Below are 24,174 nucleotides of genomic sequence, written 5' to 3' on the forward strand. Positions count from 1 at the left end.
TCTGTTTTATTTCTTTGCTTACAGATGTTCCCACTAACCGTTTGGGAGGGAGGGGTAGGAAGAACATGCAGCTAGGCTTATGCCCTGCAGGCCTCCCCCTCCTCAGCCTTGACTGAGAAACTATGTCCATAAGATCCCAGGACCATGAGAGGGGACTCCCAACCTCCAGAGTCCCTGGAAACTTCTCCAGACTCTTCGGGTGGGCCTTCCAGCAGGGTGCCTGGCCTAAGCCTCGGTTGGGTCCCCTTGGGAGGCTGATGAAAGCTGGCCCTGCCGCAACTTAAAAAAAAAAAAAATTCTGGAAGATTTAGCGTCCCATTTCAGCAGATTCACAGAGACATCAAGCCCATATGTGGAGCCAAGCGGGAGAACCCTGGCTCAAATTAATGTGAACAGGGAAACACATGCCATTCCCAATGTAACTGATGCTACAGTGAGGAACCGAGCCATGTTCTTGGAAAGCTCTAAGCTGAAACCCAAGGACTGAGGCCTTTGGAAGATTTTTCACCAGCGGGACGTGGGGGAAAATGCCCTCAGTGTTGTTCTCTGTCCAGTGCATCATCCCTTGGCTGATGATCTTGATGTGGACCCTCTGCTGGATTTTCTTTCTTTTTTTCTTTTTTTTTTTTTTTTTTTTTTTTTTTTGTTCCAGGGATTGAATCCAGGGCCAATTAGCCACCGACCCACATCTCTAGTCCATTTTTTATTTTTTGAGACAGAGTCTCGCTAAGTTGCCAAGGCCCCTCTGCTGTCTGCTGTGCCCCAGGAAGTGGGCCACACCTGCTCAACTGGCATATCGTGTCCCAGTTTTGACAGGGACCAGACAGAACTGGGCGCCAGTGCTCAACAATGTCCACAGCAGGGCAGCTGCTATGTCCCAAGGGAAGCCTCGGGAGGAGGTGGCTGGGAGCTAGAGGAGCAGGGGAGTGGGCCCCGCATGGCCACAGCCCCCACATCAGGGATGGCACTGCTGCAGAAAGGAGTCCTCTGCCGTGCCGCCCGGTGTGGAGCAGACCCACGGAGGGTCCAAGCCCACAGAGGTGACGGGGCCTCTGAGCCAGTGAGACGCCCTCAGCACATCCGTGGGCTTTGTTCCTCCCAAGTGGCTGCCCAGCACCTGAGGACAGCAGGGTGGAACCCCCTGAAGGGCCCCAGCTTTTGTGGCAGCCCCCCCGGAACTGGAAGACACCCAGTGTCTTTGAATTGCAGTTAGGAGCGTTGCCCAACCACGGCAGAACTCTACCAAACGGTCGATTGGGAGGCTCCAGGGACACGTGGCTGGGGTGGCAGTAGACGTGTAGCACAAACACCTCTGCCGAGTGCGCAGAGCCCCTGGCTGAGAGTTTTCCTGGGGCCACCAGTGAGTGAGGATCGCAAAGAATGCCCCTGACCGCCTGTCTTTCTCTGAACCGGCTTTCTCTGTCGTCACCCACTTTGACCCCTCCCCCCAGGGGCACCAGGTCCCAGGACAGCAGCTTTGGAGTCCCACCGTGAGGGCCATCCTTCCTTTCTTTCACGAGGACCTCCATCTGGCAGGAGGCTGCCCTGTCTTCTCCTAGTGTTCTGGAACTTCTTCCCAGGTCTTCCTTCCCTGCCTCCGCCCCAGGGGTCAGGCCCCTCCGTGACACCCAGCCTGGGAAGAGAAAGCCTGGCGCGTGGCCTCCCGCTTCCCAGGGCCCCCATCTGTATTGGGCAGCGGTGGGGGGAGGCCAGGGGGGTCTCCAGGCTCTACCTGGGGCCTGTTGGGAGGCAAATGTGCCCCTGGGTTTGAGGGGATGCCCACGTACACCCCCGAGGTAAAGGAGAGACGTTCAGGTCAGAAGCTGGTGAAAACCCAGGAGCCGTAAAACCAGCTGCTTCCCTCCCCAGAGGGGAAAAAGTGAACCTAGAGAGGACTGAAATCAGGTCTTCAGGAAGCAGGAGCGCGGGAGGAGGCCGGCCTCACAACAGCCCGTCTGTGGGCTCCGTCTGAATTCTGTTTAGACAACGGAACATAAACTACCCCTCTTCAGTCTTTCCAGCCGGCCTGCATGGTCACATAAGCCCCTCTCTGAAAGAGGCAGACATTTTTGGGCCATGAGTCAGACCTCATGTCTCATTGGGCTCCTTCAGGAAGCCAAAATAGACTCTTTGAAAGTCATCACTTGGACTGCCACAAAATGCTCCTTGTGAGTGTTCTCCCAGGGCCCCCGGCTCCGCACCACCTCACCCAGAAACATGAGTGACCTGGGGGAAGCCCGACTTAGCAACTCCTGGCGTTATTTTTAGCACAGCAAACACAGGAGGAAGGAAAGAGAGCCTCTAATTTCCTCAGAAAGCCCCACTTTCCGTCCCCCTCTTCCCTCTGCCCCCCATTGCCCCTATACAGCAAAGGGAGCTCGAAGCCACTATGTATGGCATGGGGCGTGGGGGCCGCCAAAGGCCTGAGAGTCATACCGACTCTAGGTAGTATTAAATGCCACCACCACAGCTGCTGATGGCAGTGATAATGAGACAGCTGACAGGTACTGAGCACCCGCCCTGTACCAGCCTCTCATGAGGCCTTTCTGTCATTTACCTATGTGCTCCTCACACTGCCCTGCAAGGGGCTGATGTTATGATTCCTCTTTCCCGAAGAGGAAACTGGGGTCCACCATAAACAAAAGCAGGTCACTCTACCCCAGACTTGCCCCTTCTTCTTCACTGTTCCAAGTATCCCTGTGATGGTGGACACACGCACGTTGGGATATCGGCAGACACTCCTAGGCAACACACGTGGCAGGTTGGGATGGTGCTAAAGCCAGCCCAGTGCCTTCAGCCCTGGTCCTGGGCACTGAGGGATTCCAGAATGCTCCACGTAGCAGCCATGTTTGCCTTGTTTATTCTGAGCCAAACGTGTCACTTTCCAAGATTCTGCATCTGTTCTCAATTCCTCCCAGTGAAGAGATGGACTGCTGTGGACAGGCAGCTGGGGGAGCTAGAGCCTGTCTGCACAGGTGCCCTTCCACCCACTCCCTTCCAGAACCCCGGATGCGCCTTCCCAGGCATAGCCCATGTCTCTCCCTGAGAATGACTCACTTCTCTTCCCAGAGGGCCTCCCCGGCTCTCCTCCTTCCCCTTCTTGCTTCATTTGCTCTATACAAGCGGCACAGACACCGTCATTCAGTTCCCAGGGTCTGGAGGTGAAGTGCATGAATGTCCCGAGAATGCGTGCATGTCCTTCTCTGGCCACACACGGTTTCTTCATGCCTCTTCTTTCCCACTCCCCCCCTTACTGACCGCACCTCCCCCTTCTCATCCTCTCTCCCTTCCTACCGTATGTCCACCTTGAAAATGTCTTTAAAAGACACTGGAATATGATTTTTTAATCAAGTCTAGAGAAAGGGTACAAAGCAAATGGGGAGGGCCTCCTGAGGGCTCAGAAGGGCCCCCACTTATTAAAAATAATAGAGGTCTGCGAGGCTTGGCGAGGGGAGAGGCTGGCTGACTCTGGAGCCCCGACACTCTCTGAGAAGCACCATGGTCACCAGCTTCCTTACCTTTTCCCTTGCCCTTCCCACTTCCCTCCTGGCCACCCAGTGACCGTACTGCTTAAGATTCCCTCAGGCCAATGGCCAGCTGAGCCACTGCTCGCAGGTGACAGTGCTCAAGACATCTCCCCTCCCGTCCTCTCTCTGGCCCCCAGGCACTACCACAGCATGGAAGTGTTCACCCACTATGACCTGCTGAACCTCAATGGCACCAAGGTGGCAGAGGGCCACAAGGCCAGCTTCTGCTTGGAGGACACAGAATGTGAAGGAGGTAGGCTTGTTGGGGGAGGGACCATGGGGACTTCATAAGGGCTCCAGTGCTTCCACCCCTGTGCCAGCTCCCATCCCTGTGTCCCCTGGCCACTGCTGACTCTCCACAATGACCTTTCTTCATGCGAGGCCTTTGCTAGGCTTGAGGCAGGGAGGCAAAACCTGATTCTAAAGCACCTGTTCCCCAGAGTTGTGCGGGCGGGCACTGTTAGGGCCACGGCCTGCCAGTCAGGTATAGACCCTTGGCTGACTCACATGGGCCTCCTGCTGCTTGCCAGAAACCTTTCTTCCCAGGTGTCCCAAAGCCCAGTGCCCCTCCCCCACCAGACTATGATCCTTCACGTCCAAGTTCACAAGAGTTGCCCACCCTCTCTCACTTGCTTCCCCAGGCAGGGCATGGTCACCCAATAGGTCACCTCTAATAGGTCACCACACCTGCACTGGGATCACCTGGTGGTGCACCCACTGCCCTGACACCAGGGGTCCTTCGAGGAGAGATATGTGTATTCTCACTATACCCACTGCCTAGGCAGCTGGGGGAGCTAGAGCCTGTCTGCACAAGCAGACAGGTGCCAGGCACAGCAGCTGCATAAATGTGTGTGTGATTAGTCCCTTATTCATTGAAGCAAAGGTGGGAGCTCGAGGGCAGGAAGAGAGATGAGGCAGGGGGTCGTGGGTACATGGTGACAGCCCCCCCCCCACCATCCCTGCCTGTAGACATTCAGAAGAATTACGAATGTGCCAACTTTGGTGAGCAAGGCATCACCATGGGCTGCTGGGACATGTACCGCCATGACATCGACTGCCAGTGGATTGACATCACCGACGTGCCCCCTGGAGACTACCTGTTCCAGGTGAGGTGAGGGCCCTGCTCATGGGAGGAAGGGAGGCAGCCTCAGAATGCAATTCACTCAGCCCCTGGCACAAATCCAAATGCATTTGCAAACTGATTTAGTCGTTGAGCCAGGAACGGGTTCCATGGACTCTTAGACAACCATTCCTTTGGCTTCTTTTTGAACTTCTCTCCCCTCCACCCTGATTTACCCCAGTGCCCCCCACCCTACTGTGCTGAGGCTGAAAGCAATATGAGCTCACGTGTGTTTGACTCTTTCCTGGGTCATAAAAGAGGCTCTGCTGAGGGGCTGTTCTCCATGCAAAGAAATCCATCTATAATGGTAGAATGTCAAGCTGGGATAGCCTGGCCAATGACTGTACTGTGGGGACTCCCTAGGGCTTCCACCCTTGGGGAGGGCCAGCCTGGAAGAGTAGCCAGGGAGCCTTGGCCTCCCAGCTTCTGACACACAGTGGCATGCTTCACCAGGGTCCACTTGGCAGGGGAGACAAAGGACACTGGACCCCACTGACTCCCCTTCTGGCACATGGCCATGCTCCTGTCTGCAGAGGCTTCATTTCAACACATTTCTACCCATCTCACTTCCCAGTGTGCCCCCATTGGGTGCCATAGCGGGTGTCCCTGGAGGCTTTCCCAAGGAGGTGCTCAGCTGGCTGAGTCCCCACCCCCATGTGCTTCCCTGAAGAACCTGCATCTGCAGAGAAGTGACCACGGGGCTTTGAGAGGTCTCCTTGGCAGCCTCAGATGCTGGAAATCAGATGACCAAGCACTTTTCTACCCATGATCCCAGAACCACAGACCTGGAGAGGCCCAGCCAAATTGCAGAGTGTTCTTTATTTTTAAAAAGAGAATATCTGTGGCTCTGTGCACGTACACAGTGCCCGGTAGCCCATGTTGGCAGTCTGCTATGTCTTTGCCAGTGAATGGGTATCATCCTGTATTCTGAAAAATGCCATTGATTCAACAACTATGATTTATTGAAGACTTATGATGGGCCAGGCAGCCTGTCTCATTGAATCTCCCAGTGAAGGAGCCTTAGAATTATCCACATTTTACAGCCAGGCAAACTCTTGTTACTTCAACTCCATATTATGTGTTTTTGACCCCTAAATGATACAGTTAGCAAACAGACTCAGGGCATGTTAATGCCTCTGATGAAAGAAATATTTCCTTTGTTATAAACACAGAGTCTTAGATGTCTTCAAGCCTGGCCATTTCTGGATACAGTGCCACCTGTGGGCACCAGGTTCTGCTGCAGGGACAGGACAGGGCACTGGGAGAGAAGGAATAGGTGCTCTAAGTAATGACCAGTGCCCAAAGACTGAGACAGGACTGAAAGGGCCACTAGGTTTCTTGTGGTCTTTGCTTTGTCCTCTTTCTTGTCACTTCCAAGATTCACAGAAATATAGGAAATTAAAGTCCTTCTGGCAAATGCTCATGGGATTTAGAACCCCAGATAGAGAGTGGGGTGGCATTGTGGAGCCCTTGGATTTCAGCCTCCTCTTCATCCCCAAGTGGATCTTATGGGCCCTAACAGCCCAGTGGGAATCCTTGATGCATCCTGTTGCCCTCATGGCCACACTTCAGGGACACTTGGTGGGCAAGGGACTGCTTGGACCTCAGTGTGAGAGATAGTGATTGCCCTATGTCACATGGGTGGGGCAAGGGGACAACCAGGGTGGTTGGGTAGAAAAGAGACCAAAGAAAATTTAGGCCACCTCAGAGTGAGGCATTTACCACAGTGGGACATGGCCTCTGGCAGGTCTGGCCAGCCAGGCCAGACACAGGTCCTCAGAGTGACTGCCTCCAGCCTGGACACAGGAGGGGCCAGGTGGACCTCCATTTGCTAAAGCATCTCTGAAGGAGGACCCAGGCAATCCGCTAAAGGGCCCTCTGGGACCTCACACCTAGAATATTCCTTAACAAGCATACTCCCCCAACCCTGCTCACCAGGAGGTGGGAAACGCAGCCTTTCCAGTGTGTTCAGCCCCTGAGGGAAGCCCTGTCACTTATGTCCCCTTCATACAGCTTTTGTCTCCTCATCTTGGCCTCCAGTGTCATTTTCCTTTCTTTTGGTTGCTCACCCAGAATCTCTCTGTCCCTCCTATTGCTGCTGCTTCTAGCTGTGTCCACTCAGCCAGGGTAACAGGAAGGAAGCAGGCGGGTGGGGTAGAAGGTATAGCAGAGGGGGTCCAGTATCCACCAACAGTCCCAAGCCAGATCCTGGGCCAGCAGAGCAAGGAAAGACTTCAGGACCACCTAAGTCCAGCCCCAGTGCCCAGAGAGGGGGATGGTGTGTCCTGTCCCCAGCACCCCTCTTCTCGTGTTCCACACCACACAGTCCTTGTCTCCACTCCCCCTTGGCAACCTGCTTCCTCCTCCTGCAGAAGGCCCAGCTGCTTTCCTAGGAGGAAAGTGACCCTTGCTAAAGGTGTGTGTTTTATACCAAGAAAGAGGGACACAAGGTCCTGCTCCTCCAGGCCAAGCCCCTCCCTGGCCAGTCTCACCCCCAGCTGCTCCTCGGCACCTGCCACACTCCCCTCTCCTGAGGTCCCCAGCTCTGAACGCTGGGCTGGCCTTGGCAGAGCCCAGGCCTGAGGTGGAGGATGGCCTGGGAAGGAGGGAGCAACTTCCTGTGGCATGATCTCCCCCAGGTTGTCATCAACCCCAACTATGAGGTCCCAGAATCTGACTTCTCCAACAACATCATGAAGTGCAGGAGCCGCTACGATGGCCACCGCATCTGGATGTACAACTGCCACATAGGTAAGGCCCCTGGGCTTCAGCCCACCCTCCAAGAAATGGGCAAGAGCAGAGGCAGCTTCCTCATCTGGGCAAAGAGCTTGGGGAACCGGGCCAGCACCGCATTCCCGGACTCAGGCCTGGGCTGAGACTTAGTTTTCACAGCCAGCCCTGGCCACAGAGAGAGGGTGGGACAGAACCAGCCGGCCCAGCAAGAACAGACCCCAGAGCCATTTAAGGGCTGGAGTTGAGGCCACCAACTTTATGCATCTGACCTCAAAAATGTGGGTGTCAGCAATTTGTGGGCTCTGTATATCAGGTTTTCTTCTGTCAAGAATTACGTCTAGTCTCTAGTAGAGGCTTTTCCCTTGGATTATACGACCTGGGGAACAAAATGGAAAGCAGTTTTCTCCCCTGCAGGAAGGTGATGGACCTCACTCTTGGTGACAGTAAAAATTAGACCACATTTATTCACACATACACTTGAGTTTAACAGGGTCCCTATATATCTGGCCCTGCTCCTGATGGGTGCTCAGAGGTGGCCTCGGTTCAGGCCCTCGGGGCTGAGTGTCTAACTTGCCAAACTCTCTCCCCGATTCCCAGGTGGTTCCTTCAGTGATGAGACGGAACAGAAGTTTGAACAGTTCAGTGGACTCTTAAATAACCAGCTCTCGACGCAGTAGAGAAGGCTCCTGGTCACCTCCCGTGTTCAGGTCACAGTACATCTTCCCTGGGAGGACTAATCACCGCAGCCTGCCCCGTGCAGACCCAGCTCAGGAGGAGGGAGCTCCCTCGTTCACCAGGTGCTGCTGCCTGACCTCTGTGGCCTCGGAAGGCCTTGGGGGCTGGGACTTGTCCGAAGGGCTATGGGAGCAGTTCTGAGATCCAGCCTTATCCAGGACCCTGGGTGGTAACGCAGGCTGTCATCAGCTTGACCCACCCAAGCTGTGGTCCACCCTGAGTCTGGCACCACCAGACTCTGCGCAGATCATATAGGACTGCTTTATTCTCCAGTTACACGTGGGCAAATGTGAGCTTCTCAGCCCAGAGGTGGTCAGGCTAAATCCCATTGCTCCTTCTCTTAGGTCATTTCCAGCTAACTTGAATATCTCGACCTCTCTTCCAACTAAGCCAACTGCCTCTAGTCAATTTTAGTCACACTTATTAAGTACAGTAGTCCCCCTTATCCACAGGGCACATGCTCCAAAACCCCCAGTGGATGCCTAAAACCACGTACAGTATTGAACCCTATATATACTGTTTTTTCCTATATATACATATCTATGACAAAGTTTTATTTAGGCACAGTTAAAAGATTAGCAACAATAGTTAATAATAAAACAATTATAACAATATGCTGTAATAAAAATTATGTGAATATGGTTTCTTTCTCAAAATACCTTATTGTACTTTCATCTTTTCACTTAAAGAAAGCACTTTATGGCTTCTCTTTGGCATATCCAAATCACCAGCATCATTACTCTTGTGATTTGAAGCCATTATTAAGTAAAATCAAGGTTACTTGAACATAAACACTGTGGTATTTTTACAGTGGATCTGATAACTGAGATAGTTACTAACAAGTGGGTAGTGTATACAGTGTGGATACACTGGACAAATGCGCCTCCCAGGTTAGACAGAGCAAGATGGTGCAAGAGCTCATCATGTTACTCAGAAAAAGCATTCAATTTAACTTATGAATTGTTTACATCTGAAATTTTACATTTATATTTTTGGACCACAGTTGACTGTAGGTAACAAGCCACAGAAAGAGAAGCCTCAGATAAGGGAGGACTACTATATAGATGCCACGTGTTTTCTAAGTGAGCCCAGAGTTGGTGCTTTCCCCCTGCTCCCTCTTACTTTCAAGATACCATTATTATATGTTCACAAACTTTGAAACACAAAGTAACTTAGGGGCATTCAACATCAGGCATCTGAGCCTTTGAAAATATAGCTCAAAAGAAAAACCAGCCACTTGTGTGAGTCATCTTTCTATCGCTTCAATTCAATTGATTCCATTGTGTTATAACCTGGGTTTGGGTGATGAGAACGCTCACCAAACCCATGTCTTATTACACTTATACCTACTTGCATTGTGGACTGAGACAACGTGCACCCAGATTTGGTCTAAACCAGTGTGTACAGGCCCTGAGCTTCCTGTGTTCTGTCACTGAAAAGGAGCTTTATAGTTTCACAGTTTCACAACATGCAGAGATGGCTCCCATGTCCCCCACAGTCCAATGTGGGATAACAATTGCTGCCCTCTGCGCAGTCCAGGGAGATCACAAAAATCTAGCCATGACCTTTCCTGAACTGCTTTTTGCTGAAAGTTGCCAGGGACATAGTTGTTGTGTCAGGATTGCACGGGACAACTAGATTTAAAAAGTCACAGGCAGCTTCCCAAAGCTGGTAGAGAGCATATGCATCTGCAGAGCAGGCACTCTGAGCCCTTTCCTGTGGCAGAGGGGTGAACCCAGCCACTGTTAGGGGGCTCCCAAATGTGTAAAGGGTATACTAGGGCCCAACAAATCAGGTCCACAGTGACACCAAAGCTTCAGGCAAGGACCCTACAGCATCACCTCACCACCCAAGCCAGAAGAGACACTGGGCCTGTGCCAGAACACCCTTGCATCTGTTCCTTCAGGGGAAGCAACCTCGGCATGCATTAAGATCTCACCTCTTGGCTCTGTTAGTGTTTCTTTCTGCAAAGAGCCTGTTGTGACACTACCATGTAGCATGGGGACCAGCCCAGCCAGAGCCTTGGGACCTGAGTATCACCTTGATTCAGCTGCTCTACAACAAAGGATCGCCAGCTGGCATACCTGACCTACTGGAGGGTGCTGGGCAGATGGCATGGAGCAGGAGCAACTTACCTCCGGTGTAGGGTAAACTTTACAAATGTCCCCAAGGCCCAGATGGGATCCTCCAGGCCTCCTAGGGTGAGCTGGCCTTCAATAGCCATAATCCCATAGCACAGATGGGACTGCAGATGGCACAGCACCCCCTAGTGTCCTGCCGCAGACAATTACATTTCAAAGCAAACATTAGAACTAAAAAGCTTTTATTTCTTTTTTCCCTCAATTTGTGGAACTAGACCAAATTAAAGCTGACCACCCCACGGTGAAGCTCCAACAGTGGCACAGAGCTGTCCCGGCATCTGTAAAGGCTTGTGGTGTTAGGAGCTGGGGCTTCAGGGCGGCAGGGGACTGGGGACAGCAGGCGGCTCTTTCTTTCTGTGTTGGAGGCCCAGGGCCCGGGACACCAGCCTTCGGGCCACTGCAGCATCCGTCTGTGGCCTTTCCTTCACCAGACGCAGGAGCTCTGAAAGGAAGGCCCCACCCAGTGGGGGTACTTGGGATCAAGACTGGCTGCTTCTCCCAGCAACAAAGCACCAAGCTGACATCTAGTTACATGTGTGGGGCCAGAGGCCCAGCTGTGCCCACAGAAGCCCTCCTGATTGTGAGAGGGGCTGGCCAAGTCTCCAGGCCTCCGTGTTCCAGGGTCCCTGTAGAATCCTGACCCAAACCTCTCATCTCTTGGCAACCAGTGGGGATTAGAGAAGTTAATCCTGTCCACCTCCCTGCTTTGTAGGGCCTTTGGATGAGAAATCAAGTCAGGATGGGATGTCTGGTGGAGACAGGATATTTATTGTTCCCAAGAAATCTGAGACAAAGACCACATCACCTTCCTCAACACAGGTGGCCCCGACTGGCCTTCCCGCTAGGCCTGCTTTGTAGGCCACTACTTTGCAGTCATGGGAAACTGGCATCTAAAATCCCTACCCAGGTGTTCTCAAAGAGAAAATGGCAGGAACTAACATTTATTTGGCACTTTCTGTGTGCCCCTCTTGGCTCTAAGCAGGTCTGTGTGTTCCTTGATCCAAGCCTCCAGTCTATCACATACAATCTGCTTATTTTACAGAGGAAGAAACTCACAAAGTGATTTGCTCAAGGTCAACCAGAATGAGTGACAGAGCCAGGGCCTCACTCAGGGCTGACCCCAGAGCCCAAATACTTTTCACCCCTGCAAGGTGTGCTTTCCATGGCTCTCCGAAAGGAAGACCAAGCTTCCCCTGGAGTAATGCTCAGAAGAGGCTGTGAAGGCAAGGGCAAACCCTGCTGAGCATGGCAGATTCCATGCTCTCACGGGGCTACTGCCCTGGGCTCCCAGGGCCCCTGGGGCAGGATCAAGGTTCCATGGGCTGCTATACCCCTAAAGAGCAGGGAACTGAAAGAGGAGAACAGAGAGAGAAGGCCTGCTCCTCACCCCCAAACAAAACACACATGTGCACAGCCTCCCCATCCAGGGACAGTGTGTTCTTACTTGGCCTTTGCAAGGCTTTGAGCTTGGACTGCTTGGTTCCCTGTGTGAGAGGCCGGATCTTGAGCAGAGGGAACTCCTTGGTCAGGGCATCAGCAGCTGGGGAAAGAGTGAATCTGGATAAATCCCCTACTGCTGCATGAGATCCCTGGGGCCCAGGAGTACACAGCAGCTTTGAGTACCCAGCCCCAGCTTGGGTAGGACTGCTTTGCCACCACTCTGGCTAGATGAGAGACAACAGCCCCAGTTCACCTCATGCTCCAGAGCCCTGCAGATCTGCATGGGAGTGACTACCTGGGCTCTAGGTATGCCCTCAGCCCACAGGCAGGAGCCACAATAGCAAGGCTGTAACTCTCACATTGGGTGAGGCAGACTCTGTCTTTGAAAGCCCCAGAGCTAAGATCAGACTATCATTTCACCACTTAAACCCCCCCAGGGACACTTGCACTCCTTGCCCTGGTCATGCTCCACCTCAGAGCACCTGCCTTTTTCACAGAGGACAACAGGACACAGTGGGAAGACAGGTCCTTGCCTTCTGCTACTTTACAGATGAGGAGACTAAGGCTGGGACATGGCCTGCCTATCCAGGCTATTTGTGACAGAGCCCAGAGCTCCAGCTAGTGCTGGGAGCAGAACCACACAGGCCCTTGGCTTGGGGTGGCCTGCACCTGGACATGAGTGGCCCTCCCTTCTGGTCAAAGAGGGGACTGAGCCCAACACGAAGCCACCTTACCTGAGGCCAAGCAAGGAAAGATGCCGAGTGCGTGAGTGTCATCCACCCACTGAATCTTGAACCCCTTCTCCCTGTGGGGGAAGAAGGCACAGGAGGTTACAGAAGTCAGCGGCCAAGCCCTTTCCCACTGGATGCCATAGGAAAGTTCCCTCCCACCTGATCTTCGGCACTGGGACCTCAAAATAGCAACTGCAGCAAGCTTTCTCTCAAGAGCATGTGGTCAGCTTCAGAGAGACAAATACTACCCTATAAATCCATTAGGCAGGTCCCAGGGTCTAGCACTGAAGGAGCCAGGATCTGAAGAGCTCCTACAGCACAAGGCCAAGGGTGAAGGGGGATTCCCTGCAGGCATCACAGCCGGGCTGGGGGTGGGCCCCAAGGCTGGAGGCTAAAGGCCTCCATGGTGGTCAGGGAAGCAGGACCTGAAACAAGCAGGACCAGGCACTCTCAGCCAGCATTCTTCCTATTGCTCAGGAAGGCACCACAGGTCTGTGCCTGGGAAAGACAGAAAGCAGCTGTCCCAGCACCTCTGGTGCACTGCCCATCCAGCTAAGGAGGTCACTGGTGGCTGCATCTGGCCACACCAAAAGGGATGGATAAGAGCAAACCATGCCCCTCTGGGCTGCCCCTCCAGCTCAGGCTGAGAGAGCAAGGGAAGACGTGTGAGAGGCAGAGTAAGGACCCAGCAGGAAAGGGCTTTTAAAGGGCCCCCACAGGAAAAGAGAAGTGAAGAAAGGAAGAGGAGAAGGAAAAGAGGGGAAAAGATGGAAGTCGGGAGTTTGAATCCAAGGGAAATCAGGGTAACTGTGAAGTCCCCTCTGATGTATCCCTCTGGCCCCTGTTGAGCATCCTGAGCCAGTTCCCCCCAAAGAGTTCCCACACTAAGATGACCCTTGGCCAGTTGAAGGGCTGCCACATCCTGAGGGACTGATGGCCTCCCAGTATCAGCAGCCGAGTCTATAACCAAAGCCCCTGCTCTCCCCTGTCCCTTTCCCCAGCCACAGCCAGGTTGACCTGCCCGGGAGCAGGAGCCAAGACAACATGCCCACCTTCTGTCTTTCTTTCTGCAGAATTAGGTACTTGGGGGGCGGGGGCAGACAACAAAGGGCTGTCCCAGCTCCTCTCCAGAAGGCAATACCCGGCCTCCCCTGCCACCTGCTGGCACTCACTGGAACTCAGAGAATGTCGCCATCAGGTCCTCAGTCTTGAGCGCTGGCTCAAAGTCATAGATCTCCACCACATGGGCAAATTCCTTCCCAGGCAGCTCCTCTGCGAAGGAGGACGTGTCCAGGTGGACCTTCTCGATCTGGATCTCCTTCTCAGTCAGCTTGTCTGTGATCTGGGAGCAATCGGACCTTTTGGCAAGGGGAGCTCAGACACACTGGGACCCAACGACCAGTTTTAAAACCACCCTTGACAGTTCTGCTGGAAGGAGGGATCCCTGCTGGCAAGAGTCTGAGAATGACAACATGATCTCAGAGTGGGATGAGCCACTCAGGACTCAGGAGTTTTAGGGCGTGCACTCGGTTTGACAGAGTCCCCACTGGGAACTGGAACCTGCACACATTAGATTTAACATAAGCCTGAAAAGTACCTTCTATACACCCCCTTTACAGATGGGGAAACTGAGGGGCAAAGAGTTAAGAAGTTTTGCCCAAAGTTGCAGTTAGTAAGAGACAGAGCTGGGAAAGTCCAGGATCTTTCATTCCCTTATTAATGATGTGATATGTAAGCGACTCCTTTCAGTCTGCATTCTTCGGGTTCAAAACAGCAATCCAACATGCTCATCCTACCAACCAGCCCCACAGCCCACCTCAGGGACAGAAACATGGTTCCAAGGAAATATGATTTGAAGACAAAGCTCCAGGTAGAAGAGTGATTTTCTGTAGTGCATGAAAAGCACTTGCACTTTCTGTCTGGGACCTTGCAAATCTATTCCTTTTTATTTTCTCAGATGAGGAAACAGACTTAGAAAAGGAAAACGACATGCCTGGCATCTACTAGCTCCTAAACGGTTGAGCTGGGATCTAAATGCACACCTCCACCCCCATGCTCCCTGTCACCCCACACCCAGGCCTGAGCCACCCACACATCCCCAGCCCTCCACCCCATGACCCTTTGTCCCCATCCACCTGCAGCCACACCCACCTCACTGCCGCCCTCCCTTTTCTGGGCTCAAGAGCCTCATCACCTCCCGCAGCAGCTCACTGCAATCTTCCTCGGAGCAGCTGCCAGGCTCCTCCTCCTCCTCCGCTTCCTCCTCCTCCTCTTCCTCCTCCTCCTCCTCATCCACTGGGTTCTGCTCCAGTTGACTCCCATTCCCCTCTTCCAGGGCCGGCTGCAGGCTGGACCCAAGCTGTGTGGCAGCCTCCACCCCACATCCCTTTCCTGATGGACTCTCGGGTCCTGGGGGCTCAGTGCCAACTGGCTCCGGCAGTGGCTCCTTCTCACAACTTTGGCCTGGGTCCTTCAGGTCCTCTGTTCCCTGAGTCATCAACGTGGTGAGTCCCTGATGGGTATCAGGGTCCCCAGCACCAGCATCTCCAGGCTTTTCAGAGACCCCACCAGCTGGGGTCTCTTCCTTGACCACTGGGGTAGAGGGAGCTGCCCATTCTTCTTGCCTGCGCCGCACCCGGGGCACATACAAAGGCTGGTCCGGCTTGCGTCCTCGATGCCATCGGCGAGCCCGTGCACCCCGGGAACCAGCAGCCGCTGCCTGGTTGGGGGTGGGTCGAGGACCAGGGTACTTTCTGGTGTGGGAGGCAGGAGTGTGGCAAGGGCCAGAGGGATCATCTGAACTTGGTATCCTAGAGCAGGAACAGGAGGAAATGATCAAAGAATATTGGGGCCCACAGGAAAATGGCTGACTTGAGCCACCCAGACCAAACTGACCCTTAAAAATCCCTTGTGAAGAACATGGTGGAGGCAGAATACCATCTCTCACAAGTCCAAAGCAGCCAGCTTGCCCTCAGTACTACTCTTTACATCAAAGATGGCTGAATGTTTGGTTACACAGTGCATAAGGCAAATACTTGCTTTTAGGAATTACGTTATTAGAAAAGCACATAACTTTAAACACTAGGATCAGAGTTACAATGATAAGATGCTCATCCTGTGAGATGCGCATGGGAATAGAGATGACTAGCAGCCTGGCAGGTACTTCCTGGTGCCATGGTCTCTCTGGGGCCCATGCTCACCAAGAAGAGGGGCAGACCCCTCCTCACTATTTACATTGTTCTTTATCTCATCTGGCCCAAATGAAAAATTGAATTTGCCAAGTGAGTTACACAAGTAAAGCATGTCAACTGCTGAAAACAAAGGCAGTACTGTCGTAGGACTAGGGATGGAGGGGGGGCCCACACCCAGCCCTGGATCCTGCCAAACACCACCCTCCCAGGGACTGGCCAGGAACTGACTGCTGAAGACCCTCTAAAGCAGCAGGATACACACCTGATGTCCTGGTGACAGATCACTGTCCTCCTCTTCCAGCCTTCCCCAACAGAGAAACTGCTCAAGAGATCAAAATTCTCTGTTGTTCTATGGATCAGATACCGCAGGCGGCTGGAGACTGGGGGGAAAAGAAGAACCCTAGGAAGGGAACAGAAGAAGTCTTAAGCAGGTGCTTCTGGGACCTGGCTCCTACCAGGTCCACTCCCAGGGTAATGGTGGCTTAATACCAGGCTCCTTCTGCCTCAGTAGGCCCCAGGCAGGATGCAAAAGACCTGAACACAGGTGCCCACAGGGAGTTACTGGTCCCACCCTCATTCTTGAGCAGGCCCCTTTAGTCTTGGGGTGATGCTCAGAATCACAATGGAAAGATGTGGCTGGAAGAGGCCAAGGGCCAATATATTAGGACAAAAGGCCTGGGCAAGCTGCCAGCCAGTTACCTGGGTGCTGCTTCCAGAGTAGGGGACAAACCCTGCCCTTCCTAGCATCAAAGGACCCCCTCACATCCCCCACATACTTTGACAGCTGCTTCTGCAGCAGGAAACGGTCCAGTTCCTCCTGGACCTGGTGGACAAAGTCATTCTCCGCCGAGGAGAGGAAAACACCGTCCAAGCAGAGAAGGGCCAGGGTGACTGATGAGAGAGCCTGTAGGGGGACAGACAGGGCCGGGGATCAGAGCTCAGGACCTGGGCCCGCCCACGACCCCGAAATGTCGGTGCCCAAAAGGCCTCAGATGCTTTCGGGCCCAGGGTGTCTTTTTTGGCAATTGAGGAGTCAGGCTCGGAGGCAGAGGATTGCGGGGCCGGGTCTCCCCCGCATCGTTGGACAGGGAGGGTCTCCGGGCGAGCGCTGGCCTAGCATCCCGCGCTGCGCTCGCTGGCTCCGGCTCACGCGCGCCGCCCGCAGGGGCTGCCCCGGGCCTGCTCCACGCCTCCAAGTTGTCCTCCCCACCCCGGTGCCAGCGGACGCGGGCGTGCGCCCCCAGAACCGCAGCACTCACCAAGGCCGCCCTGCGCGACGCCGCTGCCGTCAGGGTCCACAGGGGCATGCGCGCCCCCGCTCGCCTGCGAAAGCCCCAGGCCTCCCCGGAGCCGCAGCGCCACCGCGCGGCCTGGGGGACGAATCGCAGGAGCAGCAAAGGGGCCTGTTCTTGTCACCTATGGAGGCGGGGACACCCCTGCGACTAACACAAACTTCCAAAGGACGCGACTAGGTAATATATTCACTGGAAAACCTAGACGCACAAAGGTGAAATGACTTGTCCAAAGTTGCACGGGTAGGGCTGGGGATGTGGCTCAAGCGGTAGCGTGCTTGCCTGGCATGCGTGCGGCCCGGGTTTGATCCTCAGCATCACAGACAAAGAAAGTTGCACTGGTAGTGAATTCTAGAATCTTGCTTTGAGCAAAGGTGGGTCTGATTGCAAAATCTGTTCTGTATTTTCCCCATAACTATCTTTTAGAATCAATTAAGCAGACACTTTTGAGAGGCTACTGTACCCTAGATAGGCAGCACTAGGTTTTTCGGATTTTAGGTTTCCCTCCGCAGGGAACTAACAAGAATAAAGAAGGAGCCGCTCCTGAGCACCAGGTATTTGGGCACCCTCTGCCCATCAGTGCCCCCCCTTCTCCTTTATAGAAGGGACCTGCAAAGAGCGCTAATTCACACCAGACAAATCGCTGACAAGGTGCTTGCCTTGTGGGTAATTGGGCGGGGCCATCACTCGCATGATTTGCAGGTCGACTTATGTTGCCCTGCTGCATCCAGAAGTCATTCCTGTGCCCACCTTGATCAAATTCTTGCTATCAGTCTGTGGGGTGGACTATTATCCTATAGGAGATCAGGGTTGGAATCCTGTCCTCTGAAAAGTGTTAAAATGTAAATATCTGGTCACCCTGAATCCAGAAATCCAGAGCGGCTCAGAGCAAAGCAGGGTCCTGGGTTAAGAGCCAACTTGGGTCCATGGGTGGGATACTCCTCCAGGTGGGCCCTGCAGTCAAGTATAGGCAGGATGGTGAGGGAGGGCTGTCCCTGCAAAGGCCAACTGGGAAAGGAGACGTGAGTGTGGAGAAATGGAGAAAAATAAAATGCATTTTGGTTTCACAATTTTTCCCTAAGTATTTCTAAAAGAGACAGTGTTGCCACATTTACAAAAGCTGAATTTCCTGATATCTATCAAGGAGGATTAAAAACTTGAGTCAAGACAAATAAGTGCAGAGAGAAATTACAAGTATTCTTTCTGAAGTGTCCAACCTAGGGTCCTCCAGCACCCAGGTCAAAGAAAGAACAGGGATACCATCTGCCTTCTGACTGGCCCCAGCCTCACCCGTGCTCTAAGCTGGCTCCTCGGAAGTGGGAACAGGCCGCAAGATGCCATCCTTGTATCTGACCAGACTTCCTTGACTGCAGGTATGAAGCTGAGAAACAAGCCCACCTGGCCCATAGAGACCAAGTAGGACCTAGCGAAAACGTCCGCCCCGACTCAGAAATCAAAGGCCCAACTTTCTCAGCAAAATGGTCTTTTTCTCCCCCTAGTGGAGAAACAACACCACCCACCACTCCCCCACCCTGGCCCTTCCCCCTTCAACTCCGGAAACGAGCCACGCCCACCTCTTTAGAGCTGGCCCACTGCAGAGGTGTTCAACAAATTCCAAGTGTCTAAGTAGAAACAAAGTCCTCAGAGGAGGGCTGCCCATGACCCCCCATTTCTGTAACACAGTACTTCAGGTAATTGAGAGGCTGAATTTGTAAAAAGATACCAGTGTCCAGGCTCCACCTGGACACTGGGAGGTCATCTAGGGATGCCTAGGTTGATAGGTAAAAGGATCAAAGTGCATCTATGCACACAATTTGGGGACAAATAGCAGGTGAATGTCTTTTGGGGACCATTCAAAGGTGAGCAAACAACAAGAAGCAGCACAAAGGATCTGTGGAATTTCTACAACAAGAGCCTAACAGAAAAAGGTGGAGAATAAGAGCATCTTGGACAATTCTGATGAAAAAGCAGAAGAAATTTTCAGTTAATAACTGCTTCATATTCCTCCGGGAAGAAAAAGAAAGCCTTGCATCCAACTTCCATGAAAAAGGATGGAAGGTACCCTTGAGAGCTGTGGAGAGATGTCGAAGACCTCATCGTGTGCATCCAACTGGAGTTGACACTGAAAACACATCTTGTGGTGGAGTTAAAGGACAGTAACTGCTGTTTGCACAAGTAACAGCTGCACAAACCACCCTCATCTAACTTGGAAGAATCCCTTTAGGTGATAGCTGTCACCCACAGAGCAGGAGGTTGCACCAAGTTAGCCCAGGGGTACCTGACTGTGGAGTGCAGAGTTAGCCTCAAAACCCACCTCTCACCTTGATGCCACACCCCTGCTATTAGACACCCCAAGATTAAGACTCTTCGTCTCTAGAATGTCATCAGAAACCTCTTGACACTGTGACCTGTAGCCATACATAGAAGTCAGGAACTTGATTAAACTACATGAAGCTGTCGGTGGGAGAAGCTGGAGGTGAGGAGGAGGGTTTCAGCCCAATTGGGAAGCATGATCAAAAAATGATGGAAGGAATGACGGCATGTGACCTGGGGTTGCAAGTGGTCACATCTGAAGGGATGGGCCAGGAGTCCCCTGCTCCCTTAGCAACTCTGAGTAGCAACCTGGGACAACCTCCCTTGCCTTGGGCAGGGGTGTCCCAGACTCACTTCTCCTGGCTCTGGCAACCTTGACGGGTCTGAGCAGATGCTAAGGGCACTGACAAACTCCTCTTCACATTGAAGTGTCTTTTTGCATGCCAGGAAGGTTAAATTTAAGAATATTCAGTTTATGTTTGTTATTTAAAGTCCTCATAATCTTTTCATGGCTTTGGTGTGCTTAGAATCTTTCAGGCACTGTGGGCAGTGATTCCAATTTTAAAAATGAAATGTATCTTGGCCTTGTTCTTCTAAATGGGCAGATGTAAGAAAAGTTGACCAGATTTGTAAGAGAACCAATCTTACGATATTTTAAGATCTGTAAGAGTTGTTTAAAATCAGCACATAGAAAGGATTTGCTTCTTGGTCTGCTGGGTGGGTTATTTGTTTAAAGAAAATGAGAACTTCTGAGAAGACGGAGCAGACAGACTTCTCTCTGTTCCTTCCCCCAAAACAACTGAAGAGCCTGGTCACTAAATATCAAAGAAGCTTAGCCAGATCTCAAAGATAGAGAGAAGAGAGCCTGCCAGTCAGGGCCTTGGGAGCCAAAGAAAGATAATGAGATAAGTTTCCTGAATTTTCTTTGTACCTCAAATCCCCAGGCCTGCAGATTCAAGAAGCCAGAAACTCAGAAACACCAACAGACACAAACCAATAAGCACACACAAAACAAGACCTCAACAAAAGACCTAAGAGTGGCCTAGCAAGATAGAAAGCTTTGAGAAAAAGATTTCTCTATGACAGTCATACCCCTCTGCCTGCAGGAAGGAAGGTCAAGTGAGGAACCTGGATTGTCACCCCCAGCTGGTGTCATGAGCATCACGCCTTCCCACCAACATGACATTAGAGAGGGCCAAGTTGGGACCTGGGACTGTCATCCTCTCCAGCCAGTCATGGCCCCAGCAGAGTTATTAGAGACTCCTGGAGACCTGTTCCTCCACCCTCTATGGTGCTAACAGAGGGTGCTATCAGGCCTACTGGACAGGAGGACTTCTATCATTGATCAGAAGCCACCCACCCGCATGGTGTCAGTGGAAGCCACCCTAGCAGCAGTGTACCACTTCTCCCCCACCTAGCCAGGAAGCTCTGTAACCATGACCCAACAGTGCCGAGGACCCCCCTCCCACTCAAGGCTGAAGGGAGCGGAATGGGTAGCCTAGACTTTAGCAAAGAACATAGGAGGAAGAAAATACACAGTGAGCAGAAATCAACAAAACAGCAGAGAAAATCAACACAGATTTGCTGACTCATTGAAAAGATCAATGAAATTGAGAAACCCCTCACAATAAAACTGACATGGTGGGGGAAAGAGAAGACACAAATTAGTATGATGAGGAATAAAACTGGGGTTATCATTACAGACCCTGCAGACAGCAGATAATAAGGAGATACAATGTACAACTTTGCACATATATATTTGACAACTTAGCAGGGGGGGAAATCCTATCCTAAATGTTACTTAGTCTATCTATATAAACTTTTGAAAGAGCAACATTTTAAACATGGAGAAGAGGTTAGTGGTTGCAAGGGTTTGGAATAGGGGACAGGGGGTGGGGAGGGGCGGGACAATGCAGGGAGAAGAGGCAGGAGGGAGCGGGCATGACAAAGGAGTCACACGAGGAACCTGTGCTCCAGCCTTGCACAGTGGTGGTGCATACAAGAACCTACACATGAGATCCACTCCTATCAGGCTAAGCACACAGACGCGAGTACAAGTCGAATGGGAAAATCTGAAGATTAGCAGATTGTATTGATGTCAATATCTTGATCGTGATATCATCTTAAAGCTTGCAAGATGTTATCACTGGAGGGATGGGGTAAAGAATATATGAGATCTCTCTATATTATTTCTCACAATTGCACATGATTTTACAACCATCTCAATAAGGATTTCAATTTAAAAAGGGAAAACCAAATAGATCAAATTTCTAAGTGCAGTTGAAATATCTAATAATGATAAATATGAGGGAAACTAGAATCAAAGTTTTAAGTGAAAATTGTTTTGTAATTTTGAACTATAGTTGTTCTCATTTTACATGAAATATATTAGATATGTAAGCAAAATTATTACATTTGTTAATGAAAATTTAAAATTTAATGAAAACTAGGTATTTAAATTTGGTATTTTTATAAACTAATATAACTTTAAAAATCTAATTATAAGAAGTCTTTTGTGAATAAGTCACTCCCAGACATTTAAAAAAAAAACTTACATAGAAAAACTACATGAAAATCAAAGAAAAAGGCAAAGATATTAAAACAATTAAAGATAGAGATGCACAGGCCTGGAGATTTAATAAATAAAATAATTGAAACACCTGAGAAAGAAAATTTCTGGAACAGGACAAAAATAAAAGGCAACAATATTTTCTTTAAACAGAACAAAACATGAATCTAGAGATTAAAATGTTGTTCCAGAAAATAGTGAGGCAGATTATGATTTTAAAAAGGTTATTTCATGGGGCTGGGGTTGTGGCTCAGTGGTAGAGCGCTTGCCTGGCATGTGTGAGGCACTGGGTTCGATTCTCAGCACGGCATATAAATCAATAAAGTCTATTGATGACTAAAATAAATTTTTAAATAAAGGTTGTCTCATGATTGTGAAAAAACTGTAGCTATACAATGATTTAGGCATAGTATTAAGGGGAAAAATCAGCAGCTTATAGATTTTCCTAGCAACTCATGCCAGAAGAAAAGGGAATAATATCTGTAGAATTTCAAAGGAAAATATGAAGACCAGAAATTCTATAGACTGTGACGTCAGTGGAGAGGTCTTCTCCACCTGCGGTGGCCCTGGAAGTCATCTCTCATAGAGCGTCTGCTGCAGGAGGTGGCCTGCACTCCATTTGCAGAGAGCACATGTTCCTGCACAGTTCACCTCTCCAGACTTTTTGTAAAATCACAAATACCTGAAAAGTCCTCTGTTTGAGAATAGATTGCCCAGGCTGGCCTCTTTGACAGCCTTTAGCTCTTCACCTCAATCAGAAAAAGAAAATTCTCTCTTCCTAGCCTGGCATCTTTCTGTCCCTTCACCTCTCCCCTCTTTCTTTCATAAATGGCTCCCCTTCCCCAATTTTGGCCTTAGTTCATTGATTAGAACCTAGCAAGTGTCTCTTCGTTCCATGTTCTTGTGAGTCAGTGTTATGGTCAGAATATGGCTTGTTCCTCCAAACTCACATAGGAGTTTAATGTCCCACATCTTATGTTAATGGTATTAAGAGGGTGAAAACTTAATCAGACTGTGGCATTTAGAGGTGGGACCCTTTGGAAGAGTTAAGATTAGATTAGATTAGATTAGATCACTTGGGTGTAGCCCCCATGATTGAACCCAAGTGACTATAAAAAGAGGGAGAGAGACACACACATTCCCATCATTCCCATCATGGTGTGATGCAGCCAAGGGGGAACTCTTACCAGAACCTGAATCATGATGTTTGGGATTGCAACCTTCTAAACTTTGATCTATATAAATCAGTTTTCTTTATAAAGGGTCCTACCTATGGCATTTCATTATAGTAATGAAAAGCTAGATAATAGAGTTTGTTTCCTAATTATTTCTGAATTATGATTTGACATTCATCATCCTTTCTGAAAAGCTACTAAAAATCATAGGCCTAATCAAGAGATGAATAAAAATAAATGACTCACAGACTTGAGTCTCATGAGAGACAAGGCCTGTGATGAACATTTGATTTACTTGAAACAGATGAACTGATGTAATCACAGCAACAAAATGGCATACACGTATAAATCTCAAAAAGAAGGCTATAGATGTAAAAAAAAAAAAAAACACACACAAAAGCATTTTTCGTCATAACAAATTGGGGCAGAAACTCAAAATAATTCCACAGTGTAGATAGGAGAGAAGGGCATATAACCATGCCCAAACCAGAAAGTGCTCTATTTTTTCCTAGTAATTGGCAGAAGTTAGGCAAGTTTGTTAATAAACTCAACACACCAACTATAGAGAAAAACATAACATGGCAGGAAGAAAAATCTCTTTAAAAAATCGGTCATAGAAGTAACACCTGACAAAGCTTTTTCGACAAACCCTAGGTGGGATAGTAGAATTATATCAAACATTAAAATGTACTCAAAAAGGAAAATATTACCATATGTTCTTTACCCAACTCACACCTAAAACAACTCTGCAAATTCATTAAAGGATCTAAATGAAAGTCAGATGCCCTGTGCTGAAAGGGAAGACACTTGAAGTGCCACTTTAAAATTTGGGACTAGACGAGGGTATCTCCCAAGGCCTCTGCCATTTGCCATTGTTCCAGAGGTAGCACAGGTGACAAAGGGAACAAAAACTGGAAATCTAGGAGTTTGATGGGATCTGATTATCTTTGATTGCAGTTGTTTTAACTAAAAATTTAATAAAACCAACTAAAAATTTTCCCAAGTAACAGCTGCTCCCTGGGGACCCTAGGAGTTAAAATAATAATAATAATAATAATAATAAGGCAGAGTCGGGCAGAGGTGGGAAGGCTGTGGAGAAGGGGCAGAAGTAGGAAGCAAGCGGTGGGACAGGCAGGGATGGGGACAGGAGGGGCTAGAAGGAGAGGGAAGGAGTCCCCTCGCCAGGCCATGCTCTACCTGATTGGCC

At 50.6% G+C, this 24,174-nt stretch overlaps 2 protein-coding genes across 4 annotated transcripts in view; one reads left to right on the top strand and one right to left on the bottom strand.

Moving 5' to 3' along the window:
* The window catches only part of Loxl2 (lysyl oxidase like 2), an 85,526-nt gene extending 76,179 nt beyond the window's left edge, over positions 1 to 9,347 (top strand). For all 3 annotated transcript variants that reach the window (XM_026397541.2, XM_026397542.2, XM_026397543.2), the window contains exons 11-14: positions 3,665 to 3,780; positions 4,497 to 4,633; positions 7,287 to 7,398; positions 7,978 to 9,347. In XM_026397541.2, the coding sequence (XP_026253326.2) occupies positions 3,665 to 3,780; positions 4,497 to 4,633; positions 7,287 to 7,398; positions 7,978 to 8,057 (445 nt within the window). In that variant the 3' untranslated portion in view covers positions 8,058 to 9,347. The remainder of the gene's footprint in view (positions 1 to 3,664; positions 3,781 to 4,496; positions 4,634 to 7,286; positions 7,399 to 7,977) is intronic.
* Positions 9,348 to 10,456: 1,109 nt separating this feature from the next.
* Positions 10,457 to 16,931, bottom strand: R3hcc1 (R3H domain and coiled-coil containing 1). The gene is made up of 8 exons (XM_026397510.2): positions 16,878 to 16,931; positions 16,395 to 16,522; positions 15,881 to 16,018; positions 14,622 to 15,237; positions 13,600 to 13,769; positions 12,431 to 12,501; positions 11,701 to 11,796; positions 10,457 to 10,698 (listed from the first exon to the last, which is right to left on the bottom strand). Exons 1-8 carry the CDS (start codon positions 16,923 to 16,925, stop codon positions 10,568 to 10,570), a joined length of 1,398 nt encoding a protein of 465 aa, XP_026253295.2. The 5' UTR covers positions 16,926 to 16,931; the 3' UTR covers positions 10,457 to 10,567.
* Positions 16,932 to 24,174: the final 7,243 nt, after the last annotated feature.

This window comes from Urocitellus parryii, chromosome 14 (genome assembly GCF_045843805.1).
Source record: "Urocitellus parryii isolate mUroPar1 chromosome 14, mUroPar1.hap1, whole genome shotgun sequence".
NCBI lineage: Eukaryota > Metazoa > Chordata > Mammalia > Rodentia > Sciuridae > Urocitellus > Urocitellus parryii.